At 46.0% G+C, this 24,996-nt stretch overlaps 1 protein-coding gene across 4 annotated transcripts in view; it reads left to right on the top strand.

The window, feature by feature from the left end:
* The window catches only part of LOC122539523 (electrogenic sodium bicarbonate cotransporter 1-like), a 178,796-nt gene that overhangs the window by 35,842 nt on the left and 117,958 nt on the right, over nt 1–24,996 (top strand). For 2 of the 4 annotated variants that reach the window (XM_043674469.1, XM_043674472.1), the window contains exons 3-8: nt 1,406–1,538; nt 3,239–3,399; nt 4,319–4,498; nt 12,457–12,533; nt 16,101–16,258; nt 17,095–17,182. In XM_043674469.1, coding sequence (XP_043530404.1) covers nt 1,406–1,538; nt 3,239–3,399; nt 4,319–4,498; nt 12,457–12,533; nt 16,101–16,258; nt 17,095–17,182 — 797 coding nt within the window. The remainder of the gene's footprint in view (nt 1–1,405; nt 1,539–3,238; nt 3,400–4,318; nt 4,499–12,456; nt 12,534–16,100; nt 16,259–17,094; nt 17,183–24,996) is intronic. The other 2 variants (XM_043674471.1, XM_043674473.1) reach the window with 1 other exon arrangement.

Below are 24,996 nucleotides of genomic sequence, written 5' to 3'. Positions count from 1 at the left end.
TTCAGCCACTGTTACCTCAGGGAGATTGCTTGTGTCTTCCCCAGTGAACACAGACCTGAAGTACCAATTCAATTCTTCTGCCATTTCTTTGTTCCTCATAATATATTCCCCTGTTTCTGTCTTCAAGGGCCCAATTTTAGTCTTAACCATTTTTTTCCATTTCACATACCTAAAAAAGCTTTTACTATCCTCCTTTATATTTTTGGCCAATTTACCTTCCTACCTCATTTTTTCTCTGCGTATTTCCTTCTTAGTAATCCCCTCTTGTTCTTTAAAAGCTTCCCAGCCCTCCGTTTTCCCACTTATCTTTGCTATGTTATACTTTTTCTATTTAACTTTATATGTTTCTTAACTTCCCTCTTCAGCCACGGCCACCCTGCCTCCTCATAGGATCTTTCATCCTTTTTGGAATGAACTGATCCTGCTAAGGTATTGCACCATTGAACTTTGGCCAGCTCCTCCCTCATAGCTCCATACTTCCCTTTATTCAACAGAAATATTGTCACTTCCAATTGTACCATCTCCCTTTCAAATTGCAGATCAAAGCTTAATGTATTATGGTCACTACCTCCTAATGGCTCCTTCACTTCGAGGTCCCTGATCAATTCTGGTTCGTTGCACAATACCAGATCCAGAATTGCTTTCTCCCTGGTAGGCTCCAGCGCCAGCTGTTCTAAGAATCCATCTCTGAGGCACTCCACAAAGTCTCTTTCTTGAGGTCCAATACCATCCTGATTCTCCCAGTCTACCTGCATGTTGAAATCCCCCATAACAACTGTCGTAATATCTTTGCGACAGGCAATTATTCCAGGGGTGCTGGAATAATTTCATTCTCCTGTACATGTCTTTCCCAGCTCCGTCACCACCTTGTGTTATAACAAGTCCTTGAACGCCATAACAGAGAATGGTCAGTGCGACGTAACAATGTCAGATGAACAGGGAATGTTAATTATAGGCTGGGACATTCACCATGAGGCCCTGTACCCCTGGACACTAGAAGAGAATGTGAGCCTCCCATCCTTGTTAATAAATCATCCCACTTCCCCTCTTCCTCTGTAATTCTCTCCAACCCTATATCCCTCAGAGATATCTGCCCCTCTCCAATTCTGGCCTCATCAGCAGCCCAGATTTTCTTAACCGCACCATTGGTGGCTGGGCTTCCACCTGCCTGGGTCCTGAACTCTGGAATACTGTCCTCCTAAACCTTATCACCTCTCTCTCTCGCACTTTAACACACTCTACCTAGCATACACCTCTGGTTCCCTTCTCCTTTATGGAGCTTAGTGTTAAATCTTTAGGTGGATTTTTGTTTCTTTGAAGCACTCTGCGGATGTTGGTAACGGTGTTAAAGGTGCTATGTAAATGTGAGCCATTGTTATGAAACGCAGTAACTTTGTCTTTGCAGTCTCACCTGCTGCTGAGAGGATTCGCTTCATCTTGGGGGAGGATGACGAAAGTCCAGCCCCACAGCTCTTCACGGAATTGGATGAACTCCTGGCCGTGGATGGACAGGAGATGGAATGGAAGGAAACAGCCAGGCAAGCAAACCTTCTCCTGTTCAGAAAAATCTCAGATGAGGACCCAGCTTCTGTGAGCTCAGGATGACCCACAGGCGATACTGGAGTGCCTTTGACATGTATCCATTGTTACAGCGCAAGGGTATCGAGCGGGTAATTTGTACAAAGCAAGCTGCACCAAACAGCAAAGGATTGGACGATCTGTTTCTGAGATGTTAGTTGAGGCATACATAGTCCCCACAGAGTTTAGATATAGACAGACAGGGAAACCCGTCCATTGTGTAAGTGTCAACTGTTTGTACCATGAGGATTCTCACACCAGCTGTAAGGGTGGAGTCTGCACTCTGTGCACCATCAGATCTTGAGAGCTTCTACACTGAGCCAGTTCTCATATTCGACCTTCCCCTCCCTTCCAAGAGTTGTGATTTTCATTGTCATCAATCTATTCAAGATCGACCTGCTAGTTCCCTCCCCCACCTTCTCTAGAACAGGGATAAGGAGAAACATTTTCAGTCGGAGAGTGGGGAATCGATGGAATTCACTGCCACAGACGGCTGTGGAGGCCAGGGCATTGAGTGTGTTTAAGACAGAGATAGATAGGTTCCTGGTTGCCAAGGGGATCAAGGGTTACGGGGAGAAATGGGGTTGAGAAACTTGTCAGCCATGATTGAATGGTGGAGCAGACTTGAGGGGCTGAATGGTCTTATTTCTGCTCCTATGTCTTATGGTCTTATGATCTTAACCCCTCTTTTCAGCCTCCCTGGGCCTAACCCTCAACAACCATCCCCTCTAACTTCCCCATTATCTCTCTCCATGTGTCCCCAACAAAGGTATGTTATGCACGACACCAACCTCCTACTAACTTAAGTCTCCACTCCCTCAAAACTGTTGAGTAACCAACTGAACATTCCTATCTCTGAAAGCACAAAGGTCATCCTCCTTCTCTACAAGCCTAATCGTTTGACCAATTTATCACTGCCCACTCTCCATCCACAGTTTCTCACCATGAAATCCTTAAAAGAGGGCTCCCCAGTCTCCGATGCAAGTGCTTACGCCCTCAACGATCCCCACTTAAATGAATTGTGGAACAGAATCCCTTCAGCATAGAAACAGGCTCTTCGGCCCAACAGGTCCATACCAACCCTCCAAAGAGTAACCCACCCAGACCCATTCCTCTTCCCTACTACTCTACATTTACCCCTGACTAATGCACTTAGCCTACATTTCCCTGAACACTATGGGCAATTTAGCGTGGCCAATTTGCCTAGCCTGCACATGGACTATGGGAAGAAACCGGAGCACCCGGAGGAAAGCAGCACAGACACGGGGAGAATGTGTAAACTCCACACAGGCAGTCACCCGAGGCAGGAATCAAACCCGGGTCCCTGGCACTGTGAGGCAGCAGTGCTAACCACTGAGCCACCGTGCCACCCAGCGGGTGAGTGGGAAAGGGAAACTAGCCTGTGGTTTAATTCCTAAGCTACAGCAAAGCAGGGTTTATTCACTTAGCAGAGGCTTTGCATTCGGAGCTGGGACTACAGCACAGCCTCCCAAGAACAGCAGGCTCAGTGAGCAGAGGGTCATTGGAGGGTTTCTAAAATTGTGAAGGGTGGTCTCTGAGTGTGACCGTTGAAGAAAACCACCTCCATTCTGCCAAGGATACGCATGGTCACTGGAGGTAGACGTGCTTTATATTTAAAGCTTTCCTTGCTGTCCAATAGGTGGATCAAATTTGAAGAGAAGGTTGAAGAAGGGGGTGAGCGATGGAGCAAACCTCATGTGGCCACGCTGTCCTTGCACAGTTTATTTGAACTCCGGACGTGTATAGAGAAGGGACTGGTCCTGCTGGATCTGGAAGCTTCGACACTCCCACAGATTATTGGTATGTTTCTACAACTCAGCACCTGGGGACATCCCGGTCCCTCAGCTAACGTTCAGAAAGGTGCTATATCAATGCACGGTATATGAATATACAATTTCAGTGCAGTTCCTGAAGGAGTGCTACACTGTTGGAAATGCCATCATTTAGATGGAACATTGAACTACAGTACTACTGTAGCATGATGTGTCTCTGTTTCGTTGATATTCTGTGTCCCCCCCTCCTGCCAGATGAGTTTAAACCCCTCCCAAAAACACTAATAAACCTTCCTGCAAGGATGTTGGTCCCGAAGTGGTTCAGGTGCAAACCTTCTTGTTTGTGCATGTCCCTAAAAATGGTCCCAGGGATCCAGGAACCTAAAACCCTCCATCGAGTCACACATTTGTCGGCCCTATTATCCTATTTCTATACTCACTAGCACGTGACACCAGGAGAAATCCAGAGATTATGAACGTTTGAGGTCCTGCTGTTTAATCGATTGCCTAGCTCCCTGAATTCTTGATGCAAGACCATATTCCTCACTTTGGTACCAACATGTACCACGAGCTGTAACCCATCACCATCCCTTTTCAGGATGGCCTGCAGCTCCATTTGCCCTCCCAGCTCAGGACGAGAATGGGAGTTTTCACCAGCCAGTATTTCTGAGAATGGACGGTCAGGTCTTTTATTTACATCTGCTGTTTTTGCTGGAGCTTACTGTGTGCAAATTGACTGCTGTTTCCTACATTCCAAGACTGACCGCCCTTTAGAAATACTTCATTGGCTGTAAAGTGTGTTTTGAGGATGTGAAAGGGGCAAGAGCAATGCAGGTTCTGTATTGATGGTGCCTGGTGACTTTATCACAGCAGAGTTCAGAATTGGAGCTGGTTTCCTGACCCCTCCAGAGGGAGGGGATTGACCCTTTCTTCCTGTGTTTTGGCAGAGACAATCATTGATAACCAAATTGCTCACGGGCTTTTAAAAGCCGAGCTGAAGGAGAAGGTGACCTACACGCTCCTGCGCAAGCATCGGCATCAGACGAAGAAATCCAACCTCCGCTCGCTGGCTGAAATTGGGAAGACGGTGTCAAGTGCAAGTAGGCTGTTTTCCGCCTCGGATAATGGTAATGCTGGTGCCAATTTGCTGCAGTAACCTCCCCCACCAACTCCAGTTACTGTCTACCAGCCCCACTGCTCCTCCTCAGCCCTGACGTCCTCCCTCATCATCCTCCATGTATGGTCTCATATCATATGAAGGAAACCTCACCCCAAAAGAACAACTTCATGGAGTCTCTTCACCCACGGGCGAGGGTGCAGGAGGGGGCAGCTCCAACAGCCTCAGAACCCCGCCCCGACCTCCCATTCCCCCCCCCCAACTTATTATTAGACACTACATCCAGAGTACCGCAATGTCCAAATATCTTATTAAGATAATACGCCAACCAGGAGGGAAGTGTAGATGATTAGGACAAAATGGCATTTCCTTCTATGGAACGTAAGAAACAAAGGAGGCCATTCAGCCCATCAAATCAGTTCCAGATTCTGCTACACCGTGACTGCTCTGCATTCTAACTTCACTCTGTAAAATCCTTAACCAACAAATTTCTGTCAAGTCTCCCAACTCCCACAATCCCAACAGTCCGGAAGCGCTTCAGGGAAGAGAGAGTTTCAGATTCCCACTCTGCTTTGTGTGGAGTAGATTAGAAACACACAATGGGGAAGGAATCCTTTACCCATGGGAAATTCCTCACAGAAAACACTTGTGTGCTATTACCTGATTTATAGCTTGTTCCGTCTGTTGTAGAGTTATGGATGCCAAGAGCTGTAGCAGATTGCCCTGTAGTTAGTACAAAGCCATTCTGTATACTTTCAACTCTGACCCTTCAAACATGTTCCCAGTGTCAAGATAATTAATCAGCAGAGTTAAACTTGCCACACCTTTACAAAGAGACCGAGGAGTGGAAATTGACTCCAAATGTAACCTGTCACAATAATTCAAAATGGGAAACTGTTAGCTCATTAGACCCACTAACCATTGGGTAATGTGGAACATTTGAGTCTTTTTGAGTTAATGATTTGGGTCATTTTTCTGCTAAAAGCTGCATTGTCTGGCAATCCCATGCAGCCGCCTGCCTGGTTAGTGTATACCCTTCTTAAAATAGTTCTTGGCTACTCCTGCACCAACGTAGATCCCTGAAGATCCCATTGACCTACTGGTAAGAGACGGCAGTAATATTACACTCAGAGAGATGTCTGTTCCTCTCAGTTAGTGTTCTTGCCTCTACGCTGTAACTATTGAAATCGTTTGGACTTTCAGATGGCGTACTGATTGACTGGCGTAATCCCTGGTGGGAAGTTCATTGTTTCTTTCTTGTGGATTGTGGAGTCACACGGCACAGGCGGAGACCATTTGGCCCATCATTGCCTCTGCCATGCCTCTTAACAGAATGATCAAATTACACCCACTCCCCTTATTCTTTCTCCATCGAGCAGCAAATGGAGTCTTACTCCAATTCTCCCTTTGGAAAGTTCTTTAATTTTTGCAATAAAGTGATTTAAAACCTGCAAACTTAAAATGATATCAAACAATAAAGAAGATATTCCCTTACAGTAATATTTTAAATGATCTATTACAGCAGGATATATATACTTATATAAATATATATATATTTATCACTGAGCTCCTAATGTGTACTGATTGGAGCTGGAGTGGACGGTGTTACAGAAATCACCAGTCAGTCACTACCCCATCTTTGGGTATGATCACCATACATGAAATCAATTGGAGCATTGGTAATGGAGTTGGTTAGATCTCAGTGTATTCATTGGGGTGAATCTTGTGAGGTTCTGGCTGACCCTACTGATCCAGACTATACTGACATCATGGAAACTCGGTTTCCCAACAAACCCCAACCCCTTGGGGGTGCAATGTTACAGATTTGTGACATTCCATTGACAGAATGAACAATACATGACCAGTCCGATACACCACCTCCCAACGCCCTGATCCACCAAGTAAAATTCAACATCAGGAGGTCAACCTCACCAGCTTCACCCTGACATATACTGGTTGTGAATTACTCAAATGCTGATAATGATGTGGGTTTTTGAATATGATTTTAAGTTACATATCCTTCATGTTTTTAGTGAAGGAGCGATACTGAAAGTAGATTGTAATTCAACAACTCATGACCTGATTAACTGGAATAACTTTGTGGAACCCTGAATTACCTCAGTCAAAATAATTTTCCAAATTATCAAAATGAATACATTAGGCCTTTATTCTACAAGATGGATTAACAAACCTAAGGATATGTAATTGATATTTTGTATCTTAATTCATTTTGCTTCTTGAACATTATTGACCAGGGTTGACTGCTCACTTGTCACGGAGACTTTCATCTTCAGGTTTATTGTGAGATTTCTCCCAATACTGGAAACAGTTTGCAAATGTGAAATATTTTGAATACATTTGCGCATTTAAAGTATTGGACTACATTTGAATATTTGTGAGATTGGCATAATAATTTCCGATGGTTTTGGAGTACAACACATTCCCTGGTTAACTGAGTTTGACAAGCATTATGACGAGAGATGAGATTTGATCTGTTGATTTTGTTCCTTGTGATTGTCTGATATTTGAGATTGCTGCTCTAGAAATTCCTCCTCTTGACTGTCTTTTTTTGCTGTAAATCAAATTTCCTGCTGCTGTTGCTAGATTTTTCTGTTTCTCTCGCCTTTGCCTTGCTGCCGTGCTCTCTCCATCTCGCTATCGATGGTCTACAATAAGCTTGCAGTCCGCTCAAGAACTCTGTACCTTGCCTGGCATTTCGATGCGCAGACCAGGACCTCCAAGCCCAGCAGAGCCTAAGCATGGCACTGCTCAGTAAGTCCAACACATACCAGCGAAGGGAGTGGTGGGGGAGGGGCGGGGTACAGTGTGATCTGAGCTACAAGGAGACCAACTGAGCAATAGTAACCTGCTCATTTTATTCATTTGTGCTCTTGTGCATCGACTGAGCTTGTATAACATCAAGTATAGAGGATTAATGGGTGATTGAGTTATAGAGTCTACAGCAACTTGTCTACGCCAACCAAGTTTCCCAAACTAAACTGGTCCCACGTTCTTGCGTTTGGCCCATATCCCTCTAAACTTTTCTTATTCATGTACCTGTCCAAATGTCTTTTAAATGTTGTAACTGTACTTGCATCTACCACTACTTCTAGCATTTCATTCCACACACGAGCCACCCCCACCCCCCGCCCCAATCTCTTGCCTCCCTTTCTGTCCTTCTTGTAGCATTTGTATCCTGGAACATTAAGCTGCCAGTCCTGCCCATCCCTGAGCCATGTTTCTGTAATTGCTATGATATCCCAGTCCCATGTTCCCAACCATGCCCTGAGTTCATCTGCCTTCCCTGTTAGGCCTCTTGCATTAAAGTAAATGCAGTTTAATACATCAGTCCTACCTCCTTCTTTGCCAAGCTTTTGTCTGCCTTGACTATTTGACTTGCTTCCCTTATCTACTGTACCAGCCTCAGTCTTTTTCCTTTTCGCACTACTGTTTTGGTTCCCACCCTCACCCTTACTCACCTAAAGCCTCCCCAACAGAACTAGCAAAACTCCATACCAGGACATTTGTCCCCTTCCAACATAAATGGACCCCCCTCCACTTGTCCCTCTTATCCAGGTCATTTCCATCCCAGAAGAGATTCCAATGATCCAAAAATGCAAACTCTTCTCCCCTGCATCAGATCCTCAGCCAAACATTCATCTGCTCTATTCTCGTATTCCTACTCTCACTAGCCCGTCGCACCAGGGGTTATCCAGATATTACTACCCTCGAGAACCTACATTTTAACTTCCTGCCTAGTTTTCTGTATTCTCTCTGGAGAACCTTATTCCTTTTCTAACCTCTGTCATTGGTACCAACATGTACAACAACCTCCTGCTGGCCCTGTCCCCTTTGGAATATTCTGTACCTGCTCTGAGATATCCTCAATGCTGGCACCAGGGAGGCAACACACCATTCTGATGTCACACTGACACCCTTACTCACTATTATAAATTTACAAAAAAAAACAGATTAAGTTTGGTTTTAATAAGTCTTAAAATCAAGCAAAAACCAAAGGCCGTTCTTTTCCCCTGGAGTTTCAGGCAGTGATTTAGTTTGAAATCATTGATAGCTCTTGCGGCTGCCCCTGATGTTGGATGTTAGAGCCCACCCACCACTCAACACATCAGCTATGAAACTGTACTGCATGTTGGTTATTTCAGTGTAACCCAATCTCCAAAGCCCTTGTGCGATTTCTCAGCCTGACAGCTGTGAAACTACACCGTTAACTGCTCCACAAAAAGCCGATCTCTGAGCCTTATGCAATTCCTCAGCCTCCAACCTTGCTACCTGTCACTGTCCTGAAACACTCACTCCTTCCTCCCTTCCAAAGCGTCTTGTTTTAAAAAGTTCCAAAAACAATGCAAAACTTATGAAAGCAGTGATTACTGCCCCAAGGAAATGAGTAAATCCAAACCAAGAGCAGTTCTCACAGCCATGATCCTCTCCCAACCACAATTAGACATGAGGGGATGAATGGCTTCCTCCTGCTCCTATGAAAAGTACAGCTGTCTCAGAGATATTACCAAAGCATCAGGTAGTTTTGTTACGGCTGAATTATGGAGCATTCGGGAGCTCTGTGACCGGGACCTCAGTGGCTGTAGGATTGGTGGAGGGCTGGTTTTACCCCACCCACCGAAGACTCAGATTGCACTGAGTACAAAGCCAGGCATTTCAGCTGACGCCCATAGAGTTTAATACTGATGCCCATTGAGTTTGATGGTGACTCCCATAGAGTTTGATGGTGATGCCCATAGAGTTTAATGGTGACGCCCATAGAGTTTGGTACTGATGCCCATGGAGTGTGATGCTGGGTGAGTTTTCTACTGGAAACGTGAACCCATCCTGCGTTGGCATTACCTTATGAACTGCTGGCAGAGCCTTCAATGGGGTAATGTTAGCGAGAGTCTGTAATCACAGGCCTCAGCTTATTGACCTCCCATAACCCTCCACCCTAAACCTCCCGACACTCACCTACTACAGCCCCCTGTCCCGTCCCAGCACAACCCTCACTTCCCACCCCCCTGAGAATGGATCTGCTGGGGTGTGATCTCCATTTTCCCCCAACTCCCCTATTAACCTCTACCCCTTAAAGTTCCCACACATGGACTTGCTCTCTGTACCACAATCTCTCAGTAGGTGTGCTATCCAGCTCCTTTAACTTAGGTAAGGCACAGCCCTTGAAGTCCTAGTCTAACTGATAAGGAGGAGAATGGTTGGGTGTTGAGCCCATTCTGTCTCAACGTGACTGCGACAATATTGACCTGGAGGGTAGGCTGTATATACTGCCTTCAGCGGTATAGCACGGGACCTCTGGTATTTCAATCCAGCCCTCACTTCAGATCTAAAGAATGAGATCCAGCCACTTGTTCTCAGAACAGAACAGATGTTATCAAGTGGCCTTTTGTTATAAGTAAGTCTTTATAGGGACGGTTATTAGTGATTGTAGGGAAAGTCTGCCTGACCATTTATTTCAACACTCTGCTCTTCAGAATGAAGGTAACCAGAACTTTGAAACAGCAGCTGGCCCCACTACATTTTCTTAAAAATGTGTTGCTGGAAAAGCGCAGCAGGTCAGGCAGCATCAAAGGAACAGGAGAATCGACGTTTCGGGCATAAGCCCTTCTTCAGGATCTTCAGCATCTGCAGTCCTCACTTTTTCCACTACATTTTCTTACCAGCCTGAGATTTGGCAGTGCACTCATCCAGCAGTAAATATCTGTACACTCAGACAGCCAGAGGCCACTTTAAACCAGGTCTGACAAGCTGACCGGGGTTGAAACTGCAGCAAATAAGATGGCATTGGTACCGCGATGTAGGTAATCGACAGCCTGACTTGGAGTGAATTTGTTTCGACATAGCTTGAAGTGTATCTGTTTAGAGTCATTTCGCCTCAGATTTTTAAAGCTTTAAGATTCATTCTGGTATGCAATCACAAGTTGTACAGAGACTAATTTTTTCCTCAAGAAATGGTTCCTTCCTTCGCTGCGTGGATGGGTTAATGGAAACACAAAACTGAGTTTGGACTTCCTGTCACGTACTCCAGGATGGGTGCTCTCTCCTCCCTGGATGAGCGCGAGTGTCTTACCCACAGCAACAGCCTGAGGTGCAGTGGGTGCAGCCCATTAGCGAGCAGCCCCCGCCTCCATTCCCACTCTCGGGCTTGCTGGCCTACAGGCGAGTATCGAGGATACTGGCAAACTCTTTGGAGGGTCGGTCTGGACTTGATGGGCCGAATGGCCTGAATCCACACTGTAGGGGGAGCGCTCACTGTTGAAGGTAACATGTTGTGGATTTGACTTTGAATAATGCCCACTTGTGCCCTCAGGTGGATCCCAACAGAGCAAAGGTGTTCCTCCCGGTGAATGGGCCAATGTTTATTCCCTAATTAGAGACATAAATATTATTTTTAAAAAGTGCTTGTTTAAGTTATTAAAATTCTATTGGTTAATTGTTAATTCAGCCATTTAGATCAAATTTAACTCCCTAAAGACGAAAAACAGCAATAAGTAAATCCAGCGAAACAATTGTAACAATGTCTTCCATCAGACCCTCAGACGATATTAATGCCTTTCCCAAAATAAAGCCACTTCTCTGCAGCGTTTTTTTTGCTAACCTGCCTTAAAAGTTAATAGCAATATATTAATGACAAGACCAATGTTTATCTAATAACTGTTTAACCATTTAGGGTTTTACATCCCTACCCTGAATTAATGCCACTAAATGTGACCTTGTTCTCCCATTGGTGTCTGTGGGACCTTGTTGTGAGCAGGTTGGTTGGTGTGGTTTCTGCAGTGTAACAGTGACTACACTGCAAAGATAAAGCCTCCTTGGCTGCAAAGCACATTGGGACATTCTGGGGTTGGAAAAGACAGTGTACAAATTGCTAATCTTTCTTTAATCATGGGCCCAGTCCTCAGTAGTTTTTGGAGATGCGACTTAGGAAGAGACTCTGACTCTCCCGGGAGGAAGTGAAGGTTCTCCTGCATCTTGCAAGAGGATTCACAGCCAACTGTTGTGTGTCTAAGACAGTACTGCCCGCTGTAATCCACACTTCTCTGCTGATAGCCTCAAGCTCCTTGCAGCAACATGGAGGGATCTGCAGTCCCACGGAATGGGAATGCAGCATCAAGGTGGTTCCTGCAGCTACACGTTGAAGTGCTGGCCTTCTAACCAGCTTCCCAGGACTCAGTCCCAGGATGACACTGGTGGCAGGCATGTTGCACAGTCATAGGAGGACCCCACAGTTTCACCAGAGATTCACCGAGGAGTGAATCCTCCACCGCAGAATAACTCCCAACGTCTGTTTCAGTAAACTTACGGGCCTCTCCTCCACCCAAGACATCTCCCCTCACCTTCGGGATGTTGCCTTTGGCCATAGAGTCACAAAACCAGAGACACCCACAAGCTGCAGAAGCCCTTGCAGCAGTTCCTGAGCTTCTCAGCTCCCAAACGATGAGTGATCAATGGACAGTGAGGGGCATGCTACACTCACACAGGTTAGGGATGTCCCAGATCATAGCATGGGGCCCTCCTCACTGAGTTCACACTCCACTCAGGAGACTCAAGCATCCAACTGGGGCATTCAGGAGGGAATTGGATGATGATATGGATAGAAATGGGGCACATGGATGTGGAGAAAAGGTGGGGAATTGGCATTAGGGGATAGAAGCAGTGCAGGCACAGTGGGCTGAATAGCCTCCCTCCGTGCCACATCAGTTTTGCGATTCTGTGAAAACCCATTTCCAGCAGTGGGGAAGAATTGAGGAAAAAGATTTCTGTGCAATGCAACATGCACTCAAAAGAAAGGAGACAAGAGTAGCCAATAATCGAGGCTTGCATGCTTTGATTTTTCTCTCTCAGAATCCATTCTTCCGCTGCATGCTTTCTGTCTGTGTTCTGGATGGAGTTGCCCTGGATAACAAAGAGAGTTCTGTTTTAATTCCTGTCATTGGGTTTCCATTCCAGGTAGCCCCGGATTAACACATCGGAACCTGACTACAGGGAGCATGAACGATATCTCGGACAAACCAGACAAGGATCAGGTGACTGTGGGTGAGGGTTGGGAGGGGACGCTCCGAAGACAGAAATGATACAGCTTTCAGAAGATTTCACAAAGTCACAACTTTGGGAACATCCAAGAAAAAACCCAAATTGGCCAGCCTGGAAGTTACATGCCTCAGTACCTTCACTCATTGTCAGAGAGTTTGTGTTATTAATGTTTTCAGTGAATGTGAACATTGCTGTTTGGGCTAGACAAGTTACCCCTTGACAACCTGGTGGTGGTTTGCTGCAGTCTGTATTGTTGGGGCACATTCACAGAGCAGGTTTTGTTTTAGTTATTTATTCCTGGGTGTCACTGGCTGGGCCAGTATTTATTCCCCATCCCTAGTTACCCCTTGAGAAGGTGGGGGTGAGCTACCTTCTTGACTCGCTGCAGTCCACGTGCTGTAGGTAGACCCACAATGTCCTTAGGGAGGGAATTCCAGGATTTTGAAGCAGCAACACAGAAGAATATATTTCCAAGTCAGGATGGTGAGGGGCTTGTAGGGGAATTTGTAGGGTCGTGTTCCCAAGTATCTGCTGCCCTTGTCTTTCTAGATGGAAGTGGTTGTGGTTTTGAAAGGAGCTGTCAGAGGATCTTTGGTGGATTTCTGCAGTGCATCTTGTAGATGGTACACACTGCTGCTACTGAGCGCCAGTGATAGAGGGAGTGAATGTTTGTGGATGTGGTGCCAATCAAGCGGCTGCTTTGTCCTTCTTGAGTGTTGTTGGAGCTGCATCCATCCAGGCAAGGGCAGAGTATTCCATCACACTCCTGACTTGTACCTTGTAGATGGTGGACAGGCTTTGGGGAGAGAGGAGTTGAGTTAGTCGTCACAGTATTCCTGTGAAGGAATATTTGGGAGGGAGATCCAGGATTTTGACCCAGGGAGAAAGGGATAATGTATTTGTCAGAATGATGTGAGACATAGACCTTCAAACCCGTCAGGATGCATTTAATATAGTAGTTTGATTACTATTAGTATAATGTCTGGTGATGCCTTTTTCTTTGTCTTAATAAAAAATTCTTGCTCTTGTTTCCAAATTCCTCCATGGTTTCATCAAACCCTACCCGAGTCACCCCTCCAGCTCCACAACACTCGTGTTTCTCTGATTCTCACCCCGATGCATTTTCCAAATCTAATCACCTCGTCATTGGTGGTTGTGTTTCCAGCTTTTGAGGTGCTAAACTCTACACTTCTCTTGCTAACCCCTTCCCCGTCTCTCTAAGGCATTCCTTACAACCTGCACCCACTTTCCTGTTTCCTTCTTGGTTGATTCAGTAACGTGCCACAGGACATTCTGTTACACTTGCAAGGTTTTTGCCGTAAATGTTGGGAGCTCTCCACACAAGGTCCTGCGGTGCTGTTTGAAACTGCAGTCTGCATTTAGTCTCCTCCAAGCATGCCCTGATTGCACTGACTCTGCAGGGTTGACACATGTGTGTGGTTCTGCCTTGTATTCTTCACTGGTCTTGGCAGTGAGCCGTACCGAAAGCAGTTCCCACTCCCTCTTCGGAGGCTAAAGCTTGGCAATGAACTGGATCAGTACCTGGTGGTGTTTGCTCTGATTCTTGAACGGTCATGTCAGAAATCTCAGTCCCCAATGGTGCTCACTGCCTGGATGCCACCCCTAACCTGACCCTGAAAACCCCCAACCCAGAACACAACAGCTTCTCCCCAACCCAACCTCCCCTGCACCCTCCCCCCTCAAACACTCGGGCCCCTTTGGGGATCGGTTATTCAGAATCCTGAACATACAACAATCTTGTTATATTCCCATGCTCCCTGATTGTGACTCCTTCATCTCATCCCCATGAATGCCATTTATACTGTCCCTCTCCATGGTGACCGATAGTCCAACAATGAAATGGACAAACTAGCTGGGCATTACCAAAGAGGGTAGTGTTTACATTCAGAGTACCACCAGTCAACAAATTATTGTCGTCCTTCCTGTGTGACAAGTGGACCTGCTCCTCCCAAGCCAGAAAGAAGATTTGTTTCCCCACACTCCTGTGAAAATCTCTGATCTCTTTTCAGCTGCCAAGAAACTATAAAGCAGCAGGAGTTGAAGAAAGGAGGATTTACATCAGGCCTTGACCACGAGGTGACCCAAGGTTGGGTCTGGTTGCCTTGGAGATAGTTTTACAGGAGTCAGAAACTTCTCAAAGGAACCATGAGATGGAGGAGTGGGTTTTCTTCCCAGTGAAAGAGCTGTGGCTGAGGAGAACTGACCACAGATGGAGCAGCTGAAGGAGACTCCCGTGGTGAACAGAGGGGGACAGCATGAGATCCTCAACTCTCTCTGTTTGTAACAAAACTGTCTCAGACATTGCTCTGCAAAACTGTCAGTCCAAAGTGCATTACTAATAACTTAAAATCTTGTTAACCCTTTTCACTGCTGATTTCTTCAAACATAGTGATTTACAGCAACATTTCAAAACCAAACACCGGTGGGCGGCACAGTAGCACAGTGGTTAGCACTGCTGCCTCACAGCGCCGGAGACCCGGGTTCAATTCTCGCCTCAGGCGATTGACTGTGTGGAGTTTGCACGTTCTCCCCGTGTCTGCGTGGGTTTCCTCCGGGTGCTCCGGTTTCCTCCCACAGTCCAAAGATGTGCAGGTCAGGTGAATTGGCCATGCTAAATTGCCCGTAGTGTTAGGTAAGGGGTAAATGTAGGGGTATGGGTGGGTTGCGCTTCGGCGGGTCGGTGTGGACTTGTTGGGCCGAAGGGCCTGTTTCCACACTGTAATGTAATGTAATCTAATCAAACAATTAAACAGCACCAGAGGACAAGGATCAATGGATTTCTCCTGCCCAATTTTCTTTCAATTCTCATCCTCAAAGAGCTACCTCTTTGACCAATCATTTCAGTCATCTTGTCTTCTGTGGCTCAGTGCCATACTCTGCAAGATAATCCTCTGGAAAGCACCCTGCTCTGTTCGAACTATCTGTGGTTGCTGTGTAAATGTAGGCTGGGTGGCTGTTTATTGATTTCATGATTAGATTGACTGGAAACTGTCTGCTATTTATGAGCACAACTTTTTGTCTCCCCCACAACTCCTTTGATTTATCATAGTATTGAATCTTCCAACATTTTGGAGAAAGTGGTACATTAGCAAGTGTCTCTCAGGGCAGTAATTCCCTGTTGTGTTACACTGAGTGTGTGTCCCTGGGCAGTAATTCCCTGTTGTGTTACACTGAGTGTGTCCCTGGGCAGTAATTCTCTGTTGTGTTACACTGAGTGTGTGTCCCTGAGCAGTAATTCCCTGTTGTGTTACACTGAGTGTGTGTCCCTGGGCAGTAATTCCCTGTTGTGTTACACTGAGTGTGTCCCTGAGCAGTAATTCCCTGTTGTTACACTGAGTGTGTCCCTGAGCAGTAATTCCCTGTTGTGTTACACTGAGTGTGTCCCTGAGCAGTAATTCCCTGTTGTTACACTGAGTGTGTCCCTGAGCAGTAATTCCCTGTTGTGTTACACTGAGTGTGTCTGAGCAGTAATTCCCTGTTGTGTTACACTGAGTGTGTGTCCCTGGGCAGTAATCACTTGTGGTTTTTTTTTGCTATAGCTCAAGAACAAATTCATGAAGAAGCTCCCACGTGATGCAGAAGCGTCCAATGTGCTGGTGGGTGAGGTGGACTTCCTGGACATTCCGTTTATTGCCTTTGTACGTCTGCAGCAAGCTGTGATGCTGGGTGCTCTGACCGAGGTTCCCGTGCCAACCAGGTGAGGACGCTGTGACAGGACCTTTCACCCTGCCAGGTCCCCAAAGATCTTCTGTGAAGACCAACATGTGTCATCATTGTCAGTGGCTCCGTGTGGAGCTCGCTCACCCCTGACTCTCAGGGTTATAGCTTCAAGTCCCACATCATAAAGCCGAGTGCAGGTTCTAGACTCTCTCTCGCAGTGCAGAACCGAGGGAGCATTACACCTTTGGAAACACTGTCTTTCCATTGACTTGTTAAATGGGGGTCCCCCCTCCATGAGGTAGATGTTTGTAATTTAACCTCCATGTTTGTTACATTTCAATCATGACTCAAGAGGAATGTGTGTCTAATTGGCTGTGAAGTGATTTAGCACAGTTTGATGTGCCAATAAACAACGCTATCTAAATTCACCTCCTTCTTTTCTTCCTGTGGATTTGTGAGATGTTTTCCCAAAATGTCCTTGGGAAATGTACAACTCAATATCTGCTTAAAGGAGGAGAGAGCAGTAGGTAGACTGAGTGGTTTCGGAACAAAACTTCAGAGGGTAGCCAGCCAGCTGAAGTTGGGCGAAAAAGCACAGAAGTTGCTGGAAAAGCTCAGCAGGTCTGAGAAAGAATCACTGGACCCGAAACGTTACCGCTAATTTCTCCCCACAGATACTGCCAGACCTTTTGAACTTAACCAGCAACTTCTGTTTTTGTTTCTGATTTCCAGCATCCGTAGCTGAGGTTGGGATGTGTGGTACTGGAGGAGTGTGGAGATTTTGGAGGAATATGGGGCTGATGACATTGGGTAACTGTGCCACTTTGTTTCTGAACTGTTTGAGACTTACACCATTATTATGTTGCTGTCTAGGTTTCTGTTTGTTCTGCTTGGACCTAAAGGCAAGGCAAAATCATACCATGAAATTGGGAGAGCAATCGCCACACTCATGTCTGATGAGGTGAGGGTTATGGACATGTTGTCTATCTGTGATGTCAACACATATTACTAGGAGCTGTGCCTTACAGAGTGTGCAACAAAGATCCATTGGACTTCCTCCAAGATCATCTGATGAGGAAGGATTGATTAGAGTGAGGAGATTGAGTTGAATGAGTTTGAGTGACGTTACTGAGGTGGAATTAGACTAGGGCACAACTATGAGTGTGGGAGTTCCTCTTGGGATCAAATGTATCACTGGGCAGGAATAGACCGTCTTAATCTCAGACTCTTCAAAGATTCATGGTTAATGAAGTGTTGATATATCACAAGGATACAACAGGCACTATATAAATATAAAACTTCTTTATTCAAAGGCTCCCAGGCTTTGGAGAAACAGCACCCATGATGAACTCTGTCATAATTAGAATCTAAATCTTCCCATCTTTGGAGTGTTGGAGGCAGGCATGTGTCTGACGATGAAGATCAGTATCTCCTGGTGCATTGACCTCCATGGAGAATGCCCAGGAACTTTCAACTCCCAATTCTGGTTTTTATTTAGCTGAAGTTGGGACGTGTGGTACTGGAGGAGTGTGGAGATTTTGGATGAGCATGGGGCTGTTGGAAGCGCTGGGTTCCTCTGTCTGTAACTTTGAGTCAGAGACTGCAGGCATATTTGACTAATGTTCCTGGATTGATATCCAGGAAACATTTGACCAAATTTAGGGTGGCACAATGGCTCGGTGGTTAGCACTGCTGCCTCACAGCCAGGGACCCAGCTTCGATTCTACCCTTGAGTGACTATCTGTGGAGTTTGCACATTCTCACCATGTCTGCGCGGGTTTCCTCCCACAATCCAAAGGTGTGCAATTCAGGTGAATTGGCTGTGCTAAAGTTCCTATAGGTGCATTAGACAGGAGTAAATGTAGAGTAATAGGATAGGGGAATGGGTCTGGGTGGGTTACTCTTAGGGTTGGTGTGGACTTGTTGGACTAAATGGCCTGTTTCCATGCTGTAGGGATTCTATGGAAATTCCTATGCTAACTTCTGAGGAACACAAGAACTGTCTACCCCCTGGCCATTCACACTGATTCCCACCCTCCTACTTACCCCCCTTACCTGATCTAAATACCCCCCATTAATCCCTGGATCATCCAAATACCCACCTGAACCTAGTTACCACCTCACTCATATGTCAAGGGTTACCGAGTGACACACAGGAAAGTGGGACTGAAGCCAAAACCAGATCAGACCTGATCTTATTAAATGGAGGAACAGGTCCAATGGGCACAATGGCTTCCTTTTACCCCAGGTCCTGTTTCTTTTTCTACTCACCATTCCCCCCCCCTTACCCCCTCTCCTCACCATTCCCCCCCTCACCCATTCTCTGGTTTTCACACCCACGCTAACTGATTGAATTAAAGAAAGATTGGGCCCAAGCTTTACTCACCCACCATCTGGTTCTGTTTCAGCGTTTAAAAAAAAATACAATACAGCAGGAATTATTTGACATGATCACCATAAGAACATTTAGTGATTTCCCAAATCAAGCTGCTGCACCTTGAAGGATATTCCATCCGTTAGTGAGATAAACATTTTTATTCAGTAAGAATGCCTTGATCTCAAGAGTAGCTTCTGTTTAGTAACCTTAACCATCATTTTAAGTGACTACTTCCCTAGACCAATTCTTCAGCTTTGAAAAAAATTTAATGTTTTCGAATTAACCTCATCCATGGCATAAAGACTCGGACAAAACAGAATGAGGTTATTCGGCCCATTGACTCCCTTTCTTTCCCACAGCCCGGTATTTGTTCCTTTTTCATGTTTTGATGTAAGTTACAATTGAATCTGTTTCTGCTGCCTTTTCAGATCACAACAACCTGATACATTGAAATAAAAGGTTCCCCTGTGTCTGCCCTCTTGGCAGTTATCTGAAATTTATTTCCCTCAGTTACTGACCCTTTTGCCAATGGAAACCGAATAAATGGGGAGAAATTCTCAAAATCCTTTGTGGCTTTTTTAGTATCTTCTTCTCTATCGGTCTGACCCCTGGGTAAGGTGAGGAGGCAGAGTAAATATGTAAAGGAGTGATGACAAATCATCACTTTCAGTGCATTATTAATATTCAAGGCCTCTGCCAAATTAATGACTAATGAATATTTACAGAGCAGACGCAGAGGATAAAAGGAATGCATATTTCACTGATAAACTCTCATGACTTGGACTTTTCTTCTCAAGTTCTCTGCTTGAAGACCAACCTGACACCTAGCATCACGGTCACCATTCTGTGTAAGACAAAGGTGCACATTCCAAATCTGCCCCAGCCAGAACAGGGAGTCGGAATGCTGAGCTGTCACACTCTCTGTCCCGCCGAATGTTGGAGAGATTTGCAGGTTGATCCTTCACCTGTCTGGCCAAACGATGAATGCACATCCCTTACCCATCGGGTCTTGGTGTGGGAGCTTGTACCTGGAAGAGAAATGGTATTGACCATTCCACAAGAACCTGCCCCCTCTGTACCCAAACCATTTCAATCCTTTCCATAACTTTTCAGGCTCAAGTCATTTTTCACAATCTGGCCTCCTTAAGTCGAGACAGTTTGTTAAAAAAAGACTACTTTCTATTGGTTAAAAACCATTTACCTTTCCTTGTGGAAACAGTTTGTGGGATTGATCATATTTTCTTTAATCTTCCACGGAATGTAAGTGCCAGGATGTGGGGAGGTCAGTACTTGTCTCTTGTCCCTAATTGTCTAGGAACGGAGTTTCTTACTCAGCCACTTAAGAGTCAGCCACATTGCTGTGGGTCTGGAGTCACGTGTAGGCCAGGCCAGGTAAGGATGGCAGATCTCCCCCCCTGAAGGATGTTCCAGTAAAGGTTTTTATGATTATGGTTACTTAGTCTTCATTAGTCTGTCTTTTAATCCCAATCTTTGTTAATGCAAATTTCTCCAGGTGCTGTGGTTGGGTTTGAACTCACAACTAAGAACGTCCCCTAAACCTCTGCATTGTTAATCCCGTGACCCCACTGGACCCTCCCTCCCGAACCTGAGTATATTCAAAAGATAAAGTTTCTTTATCAAAATGAGCTCTTTGTAATGATGAGGCTTCCACCGAGCTGTGAGGAAGGAGCAGGTATTCACTACAGGGAGTCATGTGGACAGAGAGACACCACTGTGTCAAACTCCCTCTCCTTTTCCTGTTTCTCTCAGGCAGCCATGCAAATCCAATCAGTAGAAATGTACCATACAATCTAATCTAATGAAAGAGTTTGCATTGGTATGGCACCTCACAAGTGAGTGGCTAACTTTGATTATGCCTGGAGATTATGCCTGGAGATTGCCCTCAAGTGGTCAACCCAGGGGCAAAACCCAAAAAAAGCCCCAAACTCTTTTAAAGTAATTACCAAGAGTGTTTGAGCCACCTTTCCCTAATATCCCCTTCACTCTGTCTGGGTGTTGTTTACAGCAATGGCTTGGGGATTATTCTTTTAGAACATAGAAATGACAGCACGTTACAAGTCCTTCGGCCCTCAATGTTGTGCCAACCTGTGGAACCAATCTGAAGCCCATCTACCCGACATTATTCCATTCTCATCCGTATGGCTATCCATTTAAATACCCTTAAAGTTGGTGAGTCTACTACTGTTGCAGGCAGTACGTTCCACACCCCTACTATTCTCTGAGTAAAGAAACTACCTCTGACATCTGTCCTATATCTATCACCCTTCAAATTAAAGCTATATCCCCTCCTGCTAGCCATCGCCATCCGAGGAAAAAGGCTTTCCCTGTCCACCCTATTTAACCCTCTAATTATCTTATATGTCTCAGTTATATCGCCTCTCAACCTTCTTCTCTCAAACGAAAACAGCCTCAAGTCCCTCAGCCTTTCCTCGTAAGACGTTCCCTCCATACCAGGCAACTTCCTTGTAAATCTCCTATGAACCCTTTCCAAAGCTTCCACGTCCTTCCAATAATGCGGCGACCAGAACAGTACACAATTCTCCAAGTGTGGCCACACCAGAGCTTTGTACAGCTGCAGCATGACCTCATGGCTCCAAAACTCAATCCCTCTACCAATAAAGGCAAACACACTGTGCACCTTCTTAACAACCCATCAACCTGGGTGGCAACGTTCAGGGATCTATGCCCATGGACACCGAGATCTCTCTGCTCATCTACACTACCAAGAATCGTACCATTAGCCCAGTACTCTGCATTCCTGTTGCTCCTTCCAAAGTGAATCACCTCATACGTTTCTGCATTAAACTCCATTTGTCACCTCTCAACCCAGCTCTGCAGCTTATATATGTCTCTCTGTAATCTACAACACCTTCAGTACTATCCACAACTCCACCAACCTTAGTGTCATCCGCAAATTTACTAACCCATCCTTCTACACTCTCACCCTGGTGATTTATAAAAATCACAAACAGCACTGGCCCCAAAACAGATCCTTGCGGGACACCACTAGTAACTGAACTCCAGGATGAACATTTCCCATCAACCACTATCCTCTGTCTTCTTTCAGCTAGCCAGCTTCTAATCCAGGAATCCTGGCTCAGAACTTTTAATCCTGAATGTGGAGGCCATAGGGGTAAGACGTTTGGGGGTTCATCCTGGAGGCTGGGCCCAGTTTCAAAATGTTGTGACCCTTTCTGCTTCCTGTTGTCCCAACTCAAAGCTAATGCAGGAATATTTCTCCCGGGTTTCGGTAGAGCTGGCCTGTTGACTATCACTAACTGTCCAATCTCCTCTATCACAGACTGGGTTCCCCAGGGGCCCTGCGTTCGGCATTGGATCAGCTTTGTAAGAACAGCCACTCGACATAAGTCAGCACACACCCAGTGGTCGTCTCATATGGTCGGGCACTTGGAGGGGAATAAACGTGCGGGGTGACAGAGAGAGAGCAGAGGACAATAGGACTGACTAAATCACTCAACAGAGAGTCAGTTTAGGTTTGATGGGCTGAGCGGCCTCCTTCTACGTTGTGAAAACACTGACATTCTTGATGAAGGTTGAATTAATAATGAGCTGTTCTCCAGTACGCAATACCACTCAGTGACCTGGTTTCCTTGCAGTAAAAACAGAAACACCACAACTTCACAAAGTGGGTATGTTGGCTGTGAGCTGTGGGTGAGGGGTGTGGTGGGGGGGGGGGGGGGGGGGGGGGGGGGGGGGGGGGGGGAACATCCATGTTCTCTCCACCTCCCCCCTCATTCCCCACCCCCCACTATCCCCCTACCCCACCCTGTCAGCGTTCCATTCTGAGTGCACCTTGAAATTGCTTCAAGCATTGTGTCGTCCCGGGGATGAAACCTGCTTTCTGCAGGAGACGTGATTGTTTTCTCTTGTAAAATCTGGCACAATGTCTCTTGTTCACTGAGGCTATCACTGCCTGTCACAGCCTTGTCCCATTCCGCACACTTGCTGTTGTCTCCATTGTCTGACAGCTCAGTCTCTTAACGCCCCAATTCTACCGGGTCCAGTTAAATGCTGTTGTGGTTGCTGTGTGTGTTTTTAATGCAGTCTGTTCATTGTTCAGGTGTAGACCCACCAGTAGATGTGATACTCTAACAGTGGTGAGGTGCCAAAGTGGGGGGTGGGGAGGTCAGTGAGCTGCCTCACACACAGAAAGGACAGTGGGAAGGGCACTGCAGTGAGGAGAAATTGCGAGTGCGTCAGTATAATTAGGGCATTGTGTTTCCTTTACGAGTTTAGCTACCAATGGCTTTTGTTCTCAGGTTGGTTCAGTGCCGACATACAATGTGACCCAGAGTCATGTCTTCTCTTCTTGTGTGCACTTGCAACTTAATCAAGCTCTTTACTAATGACCTAATCAAGGCGTTTAGGATTACAACAGGATAGGTCATAGAGTATTAGAGATGTACAGCACGGAAACAGACCCTTTGGTCCAACCCGTCCATACCGACCAGATATCCCAACCCAGTCTAGTCCCACCTGACAGCACTTGGCCCATATCCCTCCAAACCCTTCCTATTCATATACCCATCCAAATGCCTCTTAAATGTTGTAATTGTACCAGCCTCCACCACATCCTCTGGCAGCTCATTCCATACACGTACCACCCTCTGTGTGAAAACGTTGCCCCATAGGTCCCTTTTATATCTTTCCCCTCTCACCCTAAACCTATGACCTCTAGTTCTGGACTCGCCGACTCCAGGGAAAAGACTTTGCCTGTTTACCCTATCCATGCCCCTCAATTTTGTAAACCTCTATAAGGTCACCCCTCAGCCTCCGACGCTCCAGGGAAAACAGCTCCAGCCTGTTCATCCTCTCCCTGTAGCTCAAATCTTCCAACCCTGGGAACATCCTTGTAAATCTTTTCTGAACCCTTTCAAGTTTCACAAAAACTCTCCGGTAGGAAGGAGACCAGAATTGCACGCAATATTCCAACAGTCGAGAAGCTATTTCCTCCTGTGGGGGAGACCAGAACTGGAATCCATAAATTTAATACAGTGACCAGAATCCAATGGAACATTCACCCGAAATCTCGTTCCCCAGATGTGGAGGTGCCGGTGTAGGACTGGGATGGACAAGGTCAGAAGTCACACAACACCAGCTTATAGTCCAAAATCACAAGCTTTCGGTGCAGATTTCAAATAAATCTGTTGGACGATAACTTGGTGTCACGTGTCTTCTGACTCTTTCCCGAGAGAGTGGGGAGAATGTGGAACCCGTTCCCACCGGGGGTGGGCGAGGTCAAGTTAAATGAGAAATGACAGAGAAAGGGACAGCACAAAATCGGGTGAAGGTGATTGGAGGAGGCACCCGAGGAGTATTACCCCACCGGGGTGTGTAACCTGTGCCTTTGCTGTACATTCTATGCAGTGGGGCAGAATTAAATTCTCGACCCAGTCATTCAGCTGGTCAGTAAAGTGACCATTCTCTCACACTTTCAGAGTCCATTAATAAATCATTATTTCCTAAAATGTTTAAATACATTTAAAAATATGTGTTTACCTAACAGGTATGTCCTGCCAAAAATATCAGGACAAGCCAGACTGCCACAGATATTTTCCAATCGATCCGGTCGGAGATGTTATTACACACCTCTGGAGCAGGTGGCACTTGAAGCTGCACCTCCTGGCTCAGAGGCATGGACACTATCACTGTGTCACAAGAGACTCCCCAGATAACTGCATTATTTTTGTTTGTTATGATATTGTTCTTATCATCCTGGGGCAACCAATTTGGGGCGACACCGTGGCTCAGTGGTTAGCACTGCTGCCTCACAGCGCCAGGAACTCGGGTTTGATTCCAGCCTCGGGTGACTGTCTGTGTGGAGTTTACACATTCTCCCTGTGTCTGTGTAGGTTTCCTCCAGGTGCTCCAGTTTCCTCCCACAGTCCATAGATGTGCAGGTTAGGTGAATTGGCCAATAGAAATCGCCCATAGTGTCCAGGGATGTGTAGGTTAGGTGCATTAGTCAGGAATAAATATAGGGTAGGGGGAATGGCTCTGGGTGGGTTACTCTTCGGAGGGTCAGTGTGGACTTGTTGGGCCAAAGGGCCTGTTTCCACACTTTAGGGAATCTAATCTAAACCTGTTCAGAAATGTGATGGCATGCCCCTGGACCAAGTGAGACTTGAACCCAGATTTCCTGACTCAGAGGTAGGGACACTACCATAATGCAATACTCAACCTTCAGTGAAGTGAAGGAAGGCATCACCTCCGCTATCACACAACATCTAGTAGAGGCAGTGTTAGTGGCCCTACCTCTGGGCCAGGATTGGAAGAGCACAGAGATCTGGGTTGAGTGGTGGAGGGTCTGTTGTGTTTATAGAAGAGGCCGATTGACCTTCCTCTCGTTATAGACA

This window comes from Chiloscyllium plagiosum, chromosome 32, assembly GCF_004010195.1.
Source record: "Chiloscyllium plagiosum isolate BGI_BamShark_2017 chromosome 32, ASM401019v2, whole genome shotgun sequence".
NCBI classification, from domain to species: Eukaryota; Metazoa; Chordata; class Chondrichthyes; order Orectolobiformes; family Hemiscylliidae; genus Chiloscyllium; species Chiloscyllium plagiosum.
The sequence above is the reverse complement of the archived record's forward strand: the minus strand, read 5'-3'. Positions and strand labels throughout refer to the sequence as shown.